General features: G+C 35.7%; 1 protein-coding gene across 2 annotated transcripts in view; it reads left to right on the top strand.

Moving 5' to 3' along the window:
• Positions 1-19,241, top strand: part of LOC113513442 (diacylglycerol kinase 1) — a 129,634-nt gene that overhangs the window by 104,117 nt on the left and 6,276 nt on the right. For both annotated transcript variants that reach the window (XM_031914403.2, XM_052898357.1), the window contains exons 8-19: positions 356-478; positions 1,411-1,535; positions 1,807-1,883; positions 3,926-4,086; positions 6,441-6,554; positions 7,274-7,365; positions 7,762-7,902; positions 8,463-8,715; positions 9,574-9,660; positions 10,898-10,988; positions 12,647-12,749; positions 18,202-18,288. In XM_031914403.2, the coding sequence (XP_031770263.2) occupies positions 356-478; positions 1,411-1,535; positions 1,807-1,883; positions 3,926-4,086; positions 6,441-6,554; positions 7,274-7,365; positions 7,762-7,902; positions 8,463-8,715; positions 9,574-9,660; positions 10,898-10,988; positions 12,647-12,749; positions 18,202-18,288 (1,454 nt within the window). The remainder of the gene's footprint in view (positions 1-355; positions 479-1,410; positions 1,536-1,806; positions 1,884-3,925; positions 4,087-6,440; positions 6,555-7,273; positions 7,366-7,761; positions 7,903-8,462; positions 8,716-9,573; positions 9,661-10,897; positions 10,989-12,646; positions 12,750-18,201; positions 18,289-19,241) is intronic.

Genomic DNA, 19,241 nt, shown 5'->3' with positions numbered 1-19,241 from the left:
ACTGGTCAGAAATTGCACTAGCTCGGTAGTCCGAGTTCGTGTACCCATGTACCCTTACACTAGAGGACTGACTACTATAGGAGAACAGATACAAAGATGTTTTCTCTCACGAACAATCAAGTTATGGAATGTCGAGGTTTTCCCAAGAGATTACAGTATAGGGTTTTTCAAAAGGGGGTAAAGAGGTTTCTTCAGGGTCGGCAAAGCGCGCGTAATACCCCTGGTATTGCAGGCGTTCATAAGCTACGGTAACCGCTTACCATCAGGTGGGCCGTATACTTGTTTGCCACCTCAGTGATATAAAAGAAAACACCCCTGGCTCATTCTATTATTTACCAATTGCAATAATTTTCAGACTTCAAACACCTAATCAGACGACCGTCCACACTCGAAGTCCACACTGCTCGAGTTTCGCTCAAAGACATAGTTTGCTACTTGTCTCTTCTGGAGGCGGGGCGACCAGAAGATAAACTGGAATGTAAGTACAACAGTTGTAGACAGCTGTGGTAAGATTATCGAATATTAATGTTTTGCTCGCTACTTCGTACTGTTAGTGTGGGACACTTCGTACTGTTTAATATGTAAAAAAAAAAACAACTCTTCGGTCTAAAGAGTCACACACTGAAGGTCCACTTGACTCGCAACGCGTGTTCAGTTCAGTGTTTTATTCAGCCTAGATGATAAATCTAACTAGTTATTTTTTTTGGTCCGACCAGCGAGTAGAATCCAAGTCCGTAGCTGGGCAGTAATTTGGCAAGCTAAATTCCGTCGTAGACATATCAGTTATACACAGGAAGTGCTTTGCGTCTTCCTTCATCTTGTGTACGACCAAGGAGTGATCTCTCCCTGGACCAAATTAGTAATAACCGTTCGCCTATCTTAGACCACATAATGGTTTCCCAACAGGTGAGATCGTGATCAAACGTGGAACCGTTCGATAGTAAAAATTCTGAATTTTTTTATGAAACTTAGAATGGCAAACAAGCTGACGGAAAGTGGTAACCATCGCTTATAAACATAAGCAGTAATAGACATAACAGAGTATACTGTTTCGCCCATGATACCTCCTATGCGTGGCCATTCCTGAGGACTCAAGTGTCATCCCTCTGTACCCTGTAAATTCACTGCCATTACCCACCCTTCAAACCGAAACACAGCCATGCAAACACAACTGCTTCACGGTAGAAACACGAATGGGATAGAGATGCCTAAGCAAACGACTTTTGTACAAAGTCTCCCTCTGGCATATTTTCCATGAATGGTCATTCTTCTTACAATTTTTATATTTCATTTTGACAGACCATCTAAAAGTGGTTTATTTTATGAATTTCATAAAATCCACGCATACAAAATAGCAGGCAAAATGATAGTTATTTTGTAAAAATTTAATTTATTAAAAAAAATTCCCAGTTATGTTTCGATTGTACGACACTGACGGTAACGGAGTGCTGGACACCAACGAGATGGACTGCATCGTGAATCAGATGATGACCGTCGCTGAGTACCTCGGCTGGGAGACGTCGGAATTACGGCCGGTAAGTGTGAGCCAGTGTTGCCAGATTGGATGCTACTTCCACAATTTTGGGTAAAATATTTTTTGGTCGCGAAATGTTGAAGAAATTTCTGGAGTAAATTTAAAATGGTCTTGGAGAAATTTCAGTATTTTTTTTAATACTTTTAATATTTGATAACAGCAATAAATACGAGCGAATATATTCAATGTCCCGTATGGTCCCGGCGTAGAATAGGCCACGCCTTGCTTTCCCGTGGGTGAATTTTTATTTTTATGAGCAAATTTGTTCACAGATCTTACAAGACATGATGGTAGAAATTGATTATGATGCAGATGGAACAGTGTCCCTTGATGAATGGAAAAGGGGAGGGTAAGTGGAAAATATACTATGGTAATACTAGTACTGCACGTGTGCACATGTCGTTCTTTAGTGGCATAAATTTCGGGCCTACTGTCATTAACACGAAAACATCTAATATTTTTTATACCACAAAGGTGGCAAACAAGCATATAGCCCGACTGTACTGTGACTGTAAACGGTCACTGTAGCCTATGGATGTCTGCAACACTAGGGGTGTTACGTACTCGTTGCTGACCCTGAAGAAACCTTAATATACTCTTTGTGAAGGACCCCATACAATAATCTCTAAGGAAAACCTCGGCAAAGAGCTCATTCCATAGTTTAGGCGCTCGTGAGAGCAAACTGTCTCCTTAGCTGGTGTCGTGGGTGATATATATATATATATATATATATATATATATATATATATATATATATATATATATATATATATATATATATATATATATATATATATAAACTACAGCTAGCATAGTAGCTGCAGTTCTATATCTTTCTCTGGTGGAGAAGTACCATCCCTAACATTGGAAGTGACGGCAATATGACGTCAACGTCTTTTCACATCACGACGTCAATGCGACGTGCCTTAAGTGATTTTAAAAGGACTTCGTATTAATCTCCCTTTCAAAGTCTTTTATACCTTGTATGGGTTAAAAAAATAAAAGGTAAAAGTGTCAGTGGATGCAGGTGGCTAAGGACCGTTCTTTATGGCAGTCTATAGGGGAGGCTTATGTCCAGCAGTGGACGGGTAATGGCTGAAATGATGATGATGATGATGATGATGGGTTAAAATGATAATGATCTTTTTTTATAAAAGTTTTACAAATACTGATTATATTTTAACTGTTTGATTAACCGAAGTGACTTAAATGTACTTAAGTCAAGGATTTTTTTTAATTACCAGGGAGGCAAACGAATGAACTGTCCACTTGGAACGTATCTACTCTCACCCATCAAACACTTGCAACACGAGGGGAGTTGTTGACCTTTTTTAATCTTTGTATTTTTTTTAATGGGTGATAATGGTATGGTAACCCCGTCTGCGCTATCAGTATACACTGGCGGGGCTCCAGTGATAGATGACTGATGAGGATGAAAGCAGGTCAGTTAGCCCACCCTGACGAATTAAACTAGAATTAGTCACGATGGTTTCCAGGGGGAACCACGTGGAGGTCGACCTGCCAGGGTATATTGCTAGCAATAGGGCTATTTTGACTCCATTACTAACAATCCCTTTCCCTCAATCTTTGTATTTATTGCAGTCAAAACTCTTAACCAGTCAAAAGTATTATTGACTAGGAAAATCAGTCAAAAGTACTTTTGACGGAACAGGTTGGTCAAAAATGGTTTTAACTAAAAATTATTGGTTATTAGTACTGCAAATTGACTGCAAATTTGCGGTTAACGTTAAGTTAGGTTAGGTACTTTTAACTGTTATTTTAGTTAAATGTATATATTGACTAAAGCATACGGTCAAAAGTAGATTCATTTTGCTAATAAATAGTACTTTTTTTTTGATGGGTGAAAATGGTATAGTGACCCCGCCTGCGCTAACGGGATACACTGGCGGAGCACCAGTGAAGGGTGATCGATGAGAATGAAAACAGGCCAGTTAGCCCATCATGATGAATTTCTAGAATTGAATTGAATGAATGAATTGCCTACCTCGCTTTGGTATCATAATTTTTGTTTGTATAAATAAAATCCGTTATTTACCGTATTCATAAGAAACTTAGCATGTAAGTTATTTTTTAAGAGCTGTGGATTTTTGTATAAAATAAAATAAAAAAAAATCATCAGGAATTTACCATGATAGTTTCCAGGGGAACCGCGAGGAGGTCGACCTGGTTGGGTATATTGCTAGCAATGAGATTCTCAGTCTCCATTATTAACAATCCCTTTCCCCCAAGTCAATAGTACTTTTGACTAGTTAAGATTTTTGGCTGCAATATATTTACGTTTTATGAAAAGCCCCATATGGTAGTATGAGTAGCCCAAAAGTGCTAAGGAGAAACAATTGTTTATCACACAACTTCTCTATTTCTCTCCAGAATGACCACAATACCACTATTAGTCCTCCTAGGATTGGACACCAACGTGAAAGAAGATGGGGAGCATGCGTGGAGGTTGAAACACTTCAGCCGGCCCGCATACTGCAATCTGTGTTTGAACATGCTGGTCGGGTTAGGGAAAAAAGGACTCTGTTGTATATGTGAGTAGGTCTACTTTATCAATATCACTAAATTGATGTTACAACCTTTTTAAACTGATAGAATACGTACACTTAACAGAAATACTGCATTAATGTATTGACCAAAAAAAGAATTTTTATTCTTTTATTACTAACAATTCCTTTCACTTCAAACAAATGCTTAGGTGGAGTGATGACCTCAAATGCATTGCAGGGAATCAGTGGATGCGGGTAACTTGAGATCGTTGCTTATGGTAGTCAGTGGGAGAAAGCTTATATAAGCGTGGTCGAAATTCGACCATAACATATATTGTAATAAATGAATTTATTATGGTTATGTTTGACATTCAGTAAGACTGTAGACAAATAATATTAACAGACAAACAATATTAATCTATTCTCGATTTGACCACAGACTTTAACAACAAACAAAAGAGTATAGTATATGCGTGTGTGTGTGTGTGTGTGTGTGTGTGTGTGTGTGTGTGTGTGTGTGTCAAATTTATAGTAGTGTGTGTGTATTTTTTTAATGATTTAATGTGTTTTTTATGTATAATTTTAAAACAATATTAGCATTCTGCACTCTTTTTCCATATAAACTATAAGTATGCCAAATTTCCTACTTCTCCGTCCGAGCAATTTTCGTAAAAAGGGGTACTAAGTTTTTGCTTCACGCATTAATATCGTCGTAGTTGTAGAATACTGACGGATCTGACAAAGATTAAATATACATATCGGTCAGTATTCTACGACTATGACGATATATAGATACCTATTTTTTTTGTATGTCATATACGCTAAACATGTAGAAAAAACATATGTCGTTAGATAACATTACCATTTATTTGTGTTTCACAAATAAAATGTTGAATTTTACGTAAGTAATGTATATATAGTTGCCCAATTTCCTTATTTCTCCGCGTGTTGCCTTGTCGTTTCCAATTGAGCAGGTAATATATTTCTGTCTATTCAATGTATTCTATTTACTTATATAAACTTTGCTGATTTTTATATTATTTTCCTGTATATTTCGTGTGTAAAAATAATTGTTTCCCTGTATACATACATACATATATTTTATTTTTATTTAGGAAACAAACAGTACAAATAACAGAATAGTACATTACTGCAGCGGCCAGCAACTGAGGCATTAATGGACGAACATGCAAATGTGAGCCGAGGCGCAGCCGAGGCACACATACGTGAATCCATCAATGCCTAGTTGTGGCCAAGGCTTGTATAATACTTTTCTCAAACAATGCGCGAAAATCAAAAACAATTTTACTTTTTAAATCAATGACGAATAACGAACAATAATAATTTTTCACGCGCCATAATGTTCCTTTGTTTTTTTTTTTTTCAATAAATATCTTTCTATTTGCAAGCCAGTTCGAAATTTAAATAAAACCTTTGATTAGCTACCTCCTTGGTAGCCATGTTTCGAAGTAAAAGGTCATTCCATTTTTAAATTATAGGACAGATATGAGTTTACATAGTAATTTATCTGGCCGCAAAACACGACAGATATGGATTTTCATACAACTTTTACCGGCCGCTGCCCGCATGTATCTGGCCAGTACGGCAATTTTGATTTATCTCGAAGAAGATTGTCAAAATAATGCTCACATTTCCAAGCATGTTTGAGAAAAAAATATTACACACAGAGTAGAGAGATGAGTAATATTCAGTATCTATATTCATTACGAACAGGTTCTACTTTTCGATATCATATATTGGATATACGATAGATACCATATCTATTATTAGGTCAATATATGGTAACTAAAATATATAGATATTGATATACATATATTACCAACCTTTAATACAGAGCAGGCAAGGTTCGAAATACAGCAATAAAAAAAAGTACTAAGATGCAAATATCACGTTCTATTCTTGATATTACCCTTAATCAGCCCTTTAAATATTGCAAACGACTTCGTCAATCGAACAGTTTATAATTACTCCTCTCCATCCAAAGGTTGCCTGCAAGAGATCGCTCTTAGCGATAAGGTCGCCCATTGTTTTCTCATTGTGATTATTTCATGTAATTATTTATATTTATAATAAGTTTGCTATTGTAATCTTTTGAAGGAAACAATAAAGAGTATCTATCTATCTATCTATATATATATATCAACTTTTCCTAATTTAATATAATTAAAAATTGTCCCACAAAAAAAAAAACGATGTCAATTCTAACAACATAACAACTGTAAATTCACTGCCATATCCCACCCTTCAAACCGAAACACAGCCATGCAAACACAACTGCTTCACGGTTGAAACACGAATGAGACAGAGGTGGCCAAGCAAACGATTTTTGTGCAAAGTCTCTCTCTGGTAAATTTAATTTGACAATTTTTTCCTTTCAGTTTGCAAGTTCACAGTACACGAACGTTGTGTACAGCGCGCTCCGGCCTCTTGTATAGCAACTTATTCGAAGTCCAGAAGAGCGTCCGCCACGCTTGCCCACCATTGGGTTGAAGGTATCATATGAACATAATGATAATGTTATTGTTTTTTTTTTACAACTTAGAATGGTAAACAAGCTGACGGAAAGTGGATGGAAAGTGGTAAAGCCCGCCTATGGAAAGTGGTAACAGTAACCGTCTGGACTATCGAGTATACTGTTGGCGGAGCACCAGTGAGGGGTGATAGGTGAGGATGTCAGGTGTTATATCGTAACGAAGTTTAACTGTTGTTCAATCTTTTGGAAAACAATAAAGGTGGAGGTCTATCTATCTATCTATCTGCTAGCAATAATAATATAATAATAATAATTTATTTCTCAAATACGGTGTTATTACACCTGCTTATTTTAGCATAAATGACTTGTCTTTAAAATATCTAAGATATCCTGTGTTTTTATATAACGGCTGAGAATGGAATGGTAACCCTTCCTGCGCTATCGGTACACGCTGGCGGGGTACCAGTTAGGGATGATAGGTGAGGATGAAAAGGCAGGTCAGTTGGCCTATGGTTGGTCAGTGACGAATTTCATAAGACATAACCACGATGATTTCTAAAAGGAACCGCGTGCAGTTCGACCTGGTGCAATTTGCTAGCAATATACCCTATATTGCTAGCAATGGAAATGCTAATCTCTGTTACTAATAATCAGATGGGGAATATCTGAGTATATTAGGTTAGTCTAGAATCTAAATCTATGTTTATTCAATATTTAATTATATGTTTTGTTTTTTAGGCAACTGTCATGGGAAATGTGCCCGGTGTCGGAAAAAGATCAAAGGATACAACGGCATAACTGGACTTCACTGTCGATGGTGTCATATCACAGTAGGTTCTTTATATTTCTCTACATCATCATCATCATCATCATCATATTTTAATGTAATAACTGCCGGTTTAACTTACATGTGATTAGATCAAGAAAACTCGACTAGTTTTTGGACCAATTCGTGATCCTTAATCATGAGCGGCAGTCAATTTCCAATGGAATTGTACAGTAGTGATTACTTGTATTATCTTAATTATATAAATTTACTCTATGTGTGCGTGTGTGTGTATGTGTGTGTGTGTGTGTGTGTGTGTGTGTGTGTGTGTGTGCGCACGTGTGTGTATGTATGTGTGTGTGTTTAGCTATAAGAACATTGTTACTAAAAAATATTAATGAACAAAAAGTCTGAAATAAAAGAATTAGTCTATATTATGAAATCCTAAAACGCATTTCAGTTGCACAACCGCTGCGTGGGCAGCGCTGGTGGGGCTTGTACCCTGGGCACCCACGCGAAGCACATACTCCCGCCCACAGCGATACGACCGTTAGTGCTTGACCGACAGAGATCGCTACCTCATAGACCTCAGCAAGATCAGGTATGCAATATCGTCATCTTCCAACTCTTATGCCAATTATTTGAGATCAGCTTAATTTTTTTATTACATAACGTTTTAACTTCAGAGGACCTGTCATGAAATGTTTTCCAAAATTTCGGAGCCAAACGAAACAGAAATTTGATGTTAAAATTACATAATACATACCATTTGGAAATATTAAAAATGTTAAAATATTGTTCCTTTGGACTTTTACGATAGGATGTTAAACGAACGAAATGTTAAACTCCATTTATTGGTCCGATTTTGGTATAAACAAAAACACGAAATTGAGTCCGAAATTTCGGAATTACATTTCATGGTAGTCCCGCTGGTTCTATTGGTTATTTGATTAGAATTATTTTGTTTAATTCCGCCACCATTAGTATGTGTGCGACTGCCAACACTAGAAGATTGACCACCACTGTTACTACCAGAAGTTCCACAAACATCCATGTTAGCTATCAATCTCCGACTGCCATTTTGTCTACACACGTTTTGCGACAACTAATAAGGACTTCCACAACACACCGCCCAGTTCAGTAAAACTATTATTCTTGCAGCAAACCCTCCCTACTTCAATATCACTGCCAATCTCCATCTCAGCGCCTCCGGAAGATAAGAAAGAAGAGAGAAGAGAACACCGAGCTCCGCCTATTTCATTCCAAATCACTCCACCCGATGGGACCTGCCCGTTGTTAGTCTTCATCAACCCAAAGTCGGGTGGCCGACAAGGATCCAGGATTATGAGGAAACTGCAGTATATATTGAATCCTCGGCAAGTCCACGATATAGCAAAAGGTGGACCGATGCAAGGTGAGATATTTGTTACAAATTTGTGTTAATGCCATGACATATTAATTTTATTATTTTTATTTTTACATAAAGTGTCAAAACAATGTTTCATACAAAAATAATCGCTCTTAACAATTAGAGAGAGAGTTTTTGCAAAAGTCATCTGCTTAAGCACCTTTGTCCTACTAGTGTATCTGCCATGGAACAGCCGGGTTTGCATGGCTGTGTTTCAGTTTGGCCCACCCTGCATAATCAAATATGGCAGTAAAATTACAGGGTACAAAGGGATAACATCTTAGTCGTCAGTTACCACTTTCCATCAGGTGGGCCATCAGCTTGTTTGCCATTCAAAATTAAATAAAAAAGTATATTAATAATTATTATTATTAATTATATATTTTTATTTTTGTCATGAGATCACGCAAAAACCACCAAATCGAATGCGGTGTCTCAGTTGTCTTCTTGAAAGTGGAACATAAAATCTGATATATGTTTTATTATCATGACATGCCGTCTATAATCCTTTCAGACCCAAGATTTTTTTTTCTTTCAAATTAAATATATTTTCGTGTTTTGGAGCCAAGCCATCTTGCCGGCACGCACGAGACTACTGCACCATCTATTCGCTAAAATGATTTCTTATTGGCTGGTTTAGAATCTCACTATCATGTTATTTCAACTTCGTGCGTAAAGATGAATTACGCGCGGTTTTAGAATTTTTTAAAGTTACAACTCACGCCCGTATCGTTCAGGTCTGAAAGGGATAAATAGTTTATTTCGTGAGTTTTTCTATTTTAAAAAAAAAATCCGTGAATTTACGGACGAAAGCTAATCTTGTAATAAAACAAATTCGTTAATGAAAATGTTTACATATTTCAGGCTTGCAAATGTTCAAAGATGTCAAAAACTATCGGGTCATATGCTGCGGCGGAGACGGTACAGTTGGTTGGGTGTTGGAAACGATGGGTGAGTGTGTCTAGTACCACATCATTGTCATCATTTCAATCATTGTCATTGGCATAGAGATGGATATTGAAGTAGTTATGACACCAACCTTTTATCATTGCGACTTTTTCAAAGAGAAATTCTCAACTTGTCTGACTTTTTGCGATTATTTTACGCAATTACATCTTCAATGTAAACCGATATTTAACCGATTTTAAAAAAGAGAGTATTGTTTATGCTTTTTTTTGTATTTTTTTACTTCGTAACTTTATTAGTTGTAAACCGATTTGGAAGAATCTTTTTTTGTCTGAAATGATATGCTTTCACTCACAGCATCAGCTGAGCCGGTTCCTTTTGCCTAGCATGGGACACTTTTTGCATATGTTATTTATATTGTAAATGTATGTTTACTGACAAAAAATGTTTCTATTCTTTCTTTCAAGTTAATCCCTGATATTTTTTATCAAACTTTTATAAACTACTGGAATTATTTTGAATTCTTATATATATAAGAGAGAGACTATATATAACCAGTGTATATATGTATTAATATATCAGCAGAGCCAGTTCCTTTTACCTAATATTTTATGATTACACTATACTTTTATAACACTATTATAGACACTTCTTATATATATAATCAATATATGAAATAAATATAATAAGTGTCTATATATAACAAAGTGTATATATATATATATATATATATATATATATAATATACTAGCTGACCCGGCAAACGTTGTTTTACCATATACATTTGTGGGAAATAATTTTTTAGTTCAATAAAAAATTGTACAAAATATGCACACGAAATTTTAATAAATATCGGTAAAGCTGTTCAGGTCTATAACAAACACCGCGACACGACTTTTATATATATATATATATATATATATATATATATATATATATATATATATATATATATATATATATAAGAAGTATAATATTTTTGTATTTTCTTTCGTAATTGTGCGTTTTCTGGTAATTCATATTTTCTATTCTATTATTAGAATAGAATTATTCTAATCTGAATCACAATAACTGGTTTGGTCACGTTTGAAATCAGTATTTTTTTTTTGTGAAACGTAATCTTAATGTAAATACAATTTATATTAAGATTTCGTTCATAATGTAAAACGCCTTAAGCATTGTTTTTTGTATAGTTAAATGTATTTTTCTATTAAATACTTGATATTAAAATTTAAATTTAAATCTTTAAAAAAATTGCAAAACTTATTTTTTTTTTTTTTAGATAAGGTTCAAATGGAAACTCAGCCGGCTGTGGGGGTGATACCACTCGGTACCGGCAACGATCTGGCCAGGTGTCTCCGGTGGGGAGGCGGGTGAGTATAACATACACTACAAAACCACCAAAGAGAAACTAGGATGACTTCTAGAGAAGGCAGGGTGGAAAACATACCACTCTAACCAACTACGAGACATTTTTACCAAACGCTTTGTACAAGTCATATGTATGAGTACTTCTGACCTTTTAAAATGATGACTTTTTAAAATAATATGTATGTATGTAAATGTATAAATAATTCAGCTATATTGTATACCATTTATTATTATTATTTTTATTTTATATTATACAAAAATCCACAGCTCTTAAAAAATAACTTAACATGCTAAGTCTCTTATGAATACAGCCAATAACGGATTTTATTTATACAAACAAAAATTATAATTCCAAAGCGAGGCAGGCAAGTTAGAGTGGGTGTATGCAAGTAATATAAGCACATGTATGAAAGAAACCATATATAATAGTGAGTGTCCATAAAGTTGATGAATGTGGAAGAAGCAAAAGAGGTTTGTTTGAATCGAAGCATTTGGCGTTCCATTGTTTCTGCCTACCCTAATGGGAGACAGGCGTGACAGATATGTATGTATGTATGCCCATAAAGTTAAGTTAGATTAGGTTAGAAAATAATTTAAATCCATGTTGCTAAAGTTCAGATATTGACAGCAATGATTAAATAATACAAATTCATGGTATTTTAGACTTGTTCTGGATTTAAATATATTGACACTTCTGACCCGTTTGTATTTCTGCCATGAAACATTTACGCTTGTATGGGTGTGTTTCAATTTGTATGGTATAATTATTATTATTATATAAGCCGTTATCTGTTCATTGCTGAACATAAGCCTCCTTTATATGGAGGATTTTGCCAGTAGTTGCCACGTTTGGCAGACGGGTTGGGAACTGTTGTTACCAACTTTTTTGTAAAGGGGAAAGGAATTGTTAGCAATGGAGTTTGACAGCCCCATTGCATGCAGTATGTCCTATTAGGTCAACTTCCACATGGTTCCCCCTGGAAACCATCGTGAACAATTCTTGTTGAATTCGTCACGATGGACTAACTAACCTGCTTCATCCTCGCCTATCATCCTTCACTGGTGCCGGTGTATACCGATAGCGCAGGTGGGGTTACCATTCCATTATCACCCATTAAAAAAAATCTATTTGTAAATTCGTTGTAAAGTCTATGGAGGAGGCCCACGTTCAGCAGTTAGCAAATAATGGCTGATAGACACCCATCCCTTTACCATAAGCTCCCTCAGTCGCTTCTTACGACACCCATGGGAAAGGAAGGGGTGACTTATTCTACGCCGGGACTTACATGGCTATTAACCTTGACTGTTTTACATTAATTTTAGTTGTTTTATAGTTTTGTTGTTTTATACACTTTGTACAAAAGTCGATTGCTTGGGTACCTCTGTCCCATTCGTGTTTCAAACATGAAGCAGTTGTGCTTGCATGTCTGTGTTTCGGTTTGAAGGTTGGGATATAGCGTGAATTTACTGGGTACAGAGGAATAACACCTGAGTCCTCAGGAATGGCAACGCATGGGTGGTATCATGGGCGAAACAGTATACTCTGTTATGTCCATGGTACTGCTCATGTCTATAGGCGACAGTTGCCACCTTCCATCAGGTGGGCCGTCAGCTTGTTTGCCATTCTAAGTTGTATAAAACAATAAAACATTAATTTTAGTTACGAAGGGGAGTCCATTCACAAGATTTTAGACAAGATCACTCGCGCGAGCACTGTCATGATGGACCGATGGCAGATACACGTCGAGAACTCGTCCGCAGAGGTGCGTTTACACTGATAAATAACTTACACGTAATCTACGAGTATTATAATAGATAGATAGATAGATAGATAGATAATTTATTTACATTACTTACAGCACACAAATTACAATAAAAAAAAACATACACGTAATACACAGCAAAAGAGACAAAAGAATGAAAATAAAAAAAAAAGCACAAATGAAAAAAAAATACAATCCGACCCGGCTTCGCACGAGTAGACGGAATTTTCGAAAATCAATACGTATAATAAAAAAAGTTTCAGCCAATTCAACTGATCGGTTATTTTATAGCATTTTATATGTGATTCTTTAGATTGATATAACTTTTTTATTTGTGAACCGATTGCAATAAAATAAAGACTTAACAATTAAGCAAAACAAACTGCAACGTATTAGTAGAAACCGCATTCAAGTCGGCTAAGCCGTTTCTGAGATTAACGCGCATAAACGTACAGACAAACAGAGAAAAAATCTAGCAGTCATTGTTTTAAGTTCTTTTGCGTTCATAAAGAATAATAGTTTTTCTTATATATACATACGTACAGACAGCGACCAGTTACGATTTTATTATATATACTAGACGACGTACTCCAAAATGATACCACTTTAATAGTTCCACTAGTGTTTTTTTATATTTATTTACATAACAAAATTATAGTTATAAGACATTACACACAGAGATACAAGAATGGTATGCAAAAATTCAAATCATTCTTTTTCTTTTTTTAAATATACTATATGGCTTCTTTCCAGCCATGACCATACCGCCCACCAAGGACTATATGACAATATTGTCCTTAATCCGCCCACCATGAATAAATACTTCACAAAATTAAGATAACTAAAGAATAAACAACGTCCTTGGTAGAATTTAACAATATTAGACTACATATAACAATGAACAAACATAACATAATACTTTGAATTTCTTTAGATATAAATTATAGTTATCAGCTAATGTTAGACGCTCACTCTTAAAGTAAACAAAATGACTTAGTTAACGGTAGAAAACAATGTTTTGATACTGCCCTTTTTATAATGCTGTTTTTGCATCTTAAACTAACAACACGTGTACCGTCCATTCCCTGGTGCTTTTCAACTGTAATACTATAAAGCCATCATGCTGGCGGAAGATCATTCTCCATCACCAACACTATGTCACCTATTTGTAGTTGTGGGACCTTATGATTACATTTGTATCTATGATGAAACCGAAGGAGAAACTTAATTAAACCTCTATATATTATTAATGAGATTATAATGTGAAAACTGTGTAAAATAATGCACTGATGACATGTACTATTAATATTAGTACATTGCGACTGTCCATTAACTCTTAGAGTTTCATCTTCATCATTCCACGGATTCGAGGAGGTAAGTACACTTTTCTTATTACTAATCTTTCTTTTTTCTTTCAGGTTCTTTAATTCATCGACCAGGTAAGTTTCTTGAAGATTCTCTAGATATTGTAACCATTTATTCAAAAGTTGTATTAGTAATTCTTCCTGTAAACCTATTTCAGAGAGCCATAACTTTTGAATGAATATTTTTGCTCGAATAACAACAGGTGCTAACCATCCAACTGGATCAAAAATCCGAGAAATTTCGAAATAACTTTTCTTTTAGTTACAGGTGCCTTCAGTTCAGGAAGTTGTACAACATATTCAAAATGATCACAACTTCGATTCCAGGTAAGTCCTAGAATTTTCATAACACTATTTATTTTTAATTGCACGCTTCCTTGTGAAGCTACATCCTCTTCACTAATTACTTTCAATAATTCCTCACTATTACTACTCCATTTCTGAAGCTCAAATCCTCCTTTTTTCAATAACTCATTTATCTCCTTATAGATTTGAATACCTTCTTCGACTGACTCACAACCTGTTAGTAAATCGTCCATATAAAAATGATTTAGAACTCTTTCAGCAGCAAGAGGATAATTTTTGCCTTCATCATAAACAATTTGATGTAAACACCGAACAGCAAGGTAAGGTGCTGATACCGTTCCAAATGTTACTCGTAATAGTCTCATATGTTGCAGTTCACTTTCCGGATGATCACGCCATACCAGACGTTGAAAGTTAGTGTGTCTTTCTTCAACCTTTATCTGTCTATACATTTTAATTATATCAGACACAAGACATATAGGATAACGACGCCAACGTATTAAGAGATGACGCAAGTCAGCTTGAAGAGTGGGTCCTACTAATAAATCTTGATTTAAAGATACGCCATTTGTACCAGGACAACTTGCATCGAAAACAACTCTTACTTTTGTAGTGGTTCTATCCTCCCGCACCACTGCATGGTGTGGTAAATAGACTGCTTCAGGATCATCTTGTTCATTTATTGGTACTTTCTCCATGTGTCCTAATTCTAGATATTCTGAAATGACTTCGGCGTATTTAATTTTTAAATTAGGATCCATTGATAATCTTTTTTCTAGTTGCAGAAATCTTTTAGTTGCAATAATTTTAGAATTGCCATATTTACAACTGGGATCATCACTACGGAATGGAAGATTAACTATATATCTCCCTGAATTGTCCCGCTTCGTAGTATTTGTAAATATTTCTTCACATTTCTTTTCTTCTTCAGATAAATGTTTTTTAATATCTACACTGTTTTCAGCTTCCAATTCCCAAAATTTCCTTAATAAGTCATCTTCACTTACATGAGAAATATGCATACTAATCAGTGGCCTTTGTATATTATTTGTTTCATCTAAATTAACAGGGCCAGAAATAATCCAACCAAGCGTTGTTCGCTGAGCTATAGGTACACCTGGTGGACCTTTGATTACACCATCTAACAAGATCTTACTGTAAACATCTGCTCCGAGAAGAATATCGATTTTGTTTGGTGTATGAAATGATGGATCTGCCAGTTTGATATTTGAAAACTCTGACCACAGTTCTTCAATAACTTGCCTCTCAGGGAGGATTGAAGTGAGTTTACTCAAGACAAAAGCTTGAACCTTAAACGTAAAATTGGGATCATGAAGTGATTGTAATGAAACCGATACCATAGACTTAGAGGTCAATGAATGACCCTGATCACTTCCTAATCCTGTAATAACACTTTTGTGTGGTATCTTCTTTAAGGTCAGCAATTGAACAGCAGATTCAGTAATAAAACTAGCTTGAGAACCTGGATCTATTAAACATCTCAGTGTGATACCATTACCTGATTTCGATTGTGCGCTAACTAATGCTGTTGCAAGTAAGACTTGACAGTTTGAGGTCGAAACACAGGCCGTGACACTAGTGGATTGATCTACAGACGATGATGTTGTTGCATGTGCAACGACATCTTGTTCAACCGATTGATTTGCGATACCTGTAGTGTCGGTTGAATTGATATTGGTAACATTTTTTAAATGGAGTAGAGAATGATGCTTCCGTCTGCATAAACGGCAACGAGAGATTTGACGACAAGCAAATACAGAGTGCCCTGGACATAAACAGTTAAAGCACAAACCCTGGGATTGGACGAATTCGCGTCTAATATCAGTTTCCTCTTTAGAAAACTTTTTACAATTTGCTAAACGATGACTTTCAGAACAGTAAGGACATATTAAATTGGTTGTGTGATATACTTTAGGGCTATTATTAATAACATTACTTTTATGCACTACATTAGACTTAGACAATTTTGGATCAATAAACTCTAACGCTCTAAATCTAGTTTCTAAAAAGTCTTGGAACTGCTTCAAGGTAGGTAACTCATCTGAGAACTCGCTGATTTTTAGTTCCCACTGCTTGCGAGACTCCATATCTAATTTTTGACTTATAATATAGATAACAAGCACGTCCCAAGTACTGATGTCTATTCCTAAATTGTTAAGCCCATGAAGACATTCATTAGTAGTATCTAGCAACTCCTTTAGTGTACTAGCTGATTCAGTACTGATGCTTTTTTGATTCATAAACCTTTTCAGAATACAGTTTGAAAGATATTTTTTATTATTATATCTTTTCTCCAATTGTTCCCAGCAAATAGTGTAATTATCATGTGTAATCGGTACATGACGTAGTAATTGCTCCGCTTCCCCAACTAATAATCCTTTCAAGTAATGTAGTTTTTGTACGTCATCTAAATATTTATTATTGTGTACTAATGATACGAACAGATCTCTAAAACTAATCCATTCTGAATATTTGCCTGAGAACGGGGATATAGATATCTTGGGCAGCTTTAAATTACAATTAATATTATTACTATTGTTTTGTTCGGAATAACTTGCATTTTCAGTACTAGACTGCCTTAAACTAGTCAATGCTTCCTTCAGTTGAAATTTGTATTCTATATATAACTCTTCAGTAGAATCATAGACGTTATTACATACGTAGGAACTAGCATTCAAATCTTTGTAGTCTGTATTTTGAATGAGTTGTGTATGTGTCGAACTAAACTGACGCCATAATTCTTCTAAAGCTTCTAATCTAGTATTAATATAATCTATGGAACGAAGTCGCTCCTTGGGTGCCTTTTTAAAGTTGGATTTTGCTCTACTAATTCTTTCACTTAAATCAAGCTGTACTTTTATATATGAATCCATTGTATAAGTTTAATTTTAAAGTTTTAATAATATCCAAAGTTTTTACAAGTAAATATTTATATGAAATGTTTAGAGTAAATTCCGTCTTCTCTAATTAGATAAATAAAATGTACTCACAGTTCACCAGCACTTATCACTTACAAACAATATGTTTAGTTCTTCTTTGATGTCCTTACGGCTGCAATACGACGATACAATGTTCAGCAACAACAATTGACGCTCGCTGACTTCGTGCAAAAATGCGATTTTAAATTTGTCGTTAATCCTCGATACTCCGACTCGATGGACCAAAATATATACGATTTACTCCGAAATGATACCACTTTAATAGTTCCACTAGTGTTTTTTTATATTTATTTACATAACAAAATTATAGTTATAAGACATTACACACAGAGATACAAGAATGGTATGCAAAAATTCAAATCATTCTTTTTCTTTTTTTAAATATACTATATGGCTTCTTTCCAGCCATGACCAATACTGATATGTTACTAATTTGATAAAATGCTAATTTGGCGTGAATTTACTGGGTACAGAGATATAACATCTGAGTCCTCAGGAATGGCAATGCATGGGGGGTATCATGGGCGAAACAGTATACTCTGTTATGTCCATGGCACTGCTCATGTGTATAGGCGACGGTTACCACTTTCCATCAGGTGGGCCGTCAGCTTGTTTGCCATTCTAAGTTGTATAAAATAAAACCGATTTCTGTACATAGGAGATATGTAATAAAAATTCATATGGAAGTTCTTATTAAGAGCAATAAAGGCTAAAATAATCATTTTTAAAAATTTTGTCAGTCTGTATGTATGTTTCGGCGTTACATAAAAACTGCTGCACTGATTTGAATGTATAGATAAAAGCAACTACTCTGTATTACAGTGCGAACAACTTCAGATGCCAGAATCAGCGCCTCATCCAACGTCGGTCCCATACAACATCATCAATAACTACTTCTCCATAGGTGTTGTAAGTATATTATCTATTTTTAACCGGCTACAAAAGGGGGGGAAGGGATTGTTAGTAATGGAGACTGAGAATCCCATTGCTAGCAATATACCCAACCAGGTCGACCTCCTCGCGGTTCCCCTGGAAACTATCATGGTTAATTCCTGATGAATTCATCATGATGGGCTAACTGGCCTGCTTTCATTCTCATCTATCACCCTTCACTGGTGCTCCGCAAGCGTATACCGTTAGCGCAGGCGGGGTCACCATACCATTTTCACCAATCAAAAAAAAAACCGGCTACAAAAAAATTTTTATAAAAAGGATCATCATCAGGAATTAATCATGATAGTTTCCAGGGGGAACCGCGAGGAGGTCGACCTGGTTGGGTATATTGCTAGCAATGGGATTCTCAGTCTCCATTACTAACAATCCCTTCCCCCCTATAAAAAGGATTTCTCAACTTGTCTGACTTTTACTGCGATTATTTTACGCAATTACGTCTTCAATGTAAATCGATATTCAACCTACTTTAAAAAAGAAAGAGGTTCCCAATTCGATTGTTAATTTTTTGTATGTTTATTATCTCAAAACTCCGTAATTTGTAAACCGATATAGATTTTTTTTATTGAAAAGATACTAGCAGACTCTGGAATAAGGGCATACGGGTATGCGACCCCGGCCTCCCGAGCTGCTGCAGTGTCCCAGTCCTTTCCGCAACTGCAGTGTCCCTCCCCCCCCCCCTTTCCTTTCCCACATAAGTCCCTTTTTCCCCTCATTCACCAATTTCCTTTACGCTTTTCCAACGTTCCCTTCCTGGTTTCCTCAATCCTTTCCTCCATACCGTTTGGAAACCACCAACAAATGCATTCCCAAAGAGGGTTGACGTCAGGCAGGCGGCCGGACGTAAAGCTAAAAGCCAAATCTTTTTGTAATATGTTTAAAACCAGAATACGCCGACCCCTAATAATAAT

The sequence above is a fragment of the Galleria mellonella genome, unplaced genomic scaffold, assembly GCF_026898425.1.
Source record: "Galleria mellonella isolate WM207_F2 unplaced genomic scaffold, CSIRO_AGI_GalMel_v1 utg424, whole genome shotgun sequence".
NCBI classification, from domain to species: Eukaryota; Metazoa; Arthropoda; class Insecta; order Lepidoptera; family Pyralidae; genus Galleria; species Galleria mellonella.
The sequence above is the reverse complement of the archived record's forward strand: the minus strand, read 5'-3'. Positions and strand labels throughout refer to the sequence as shown.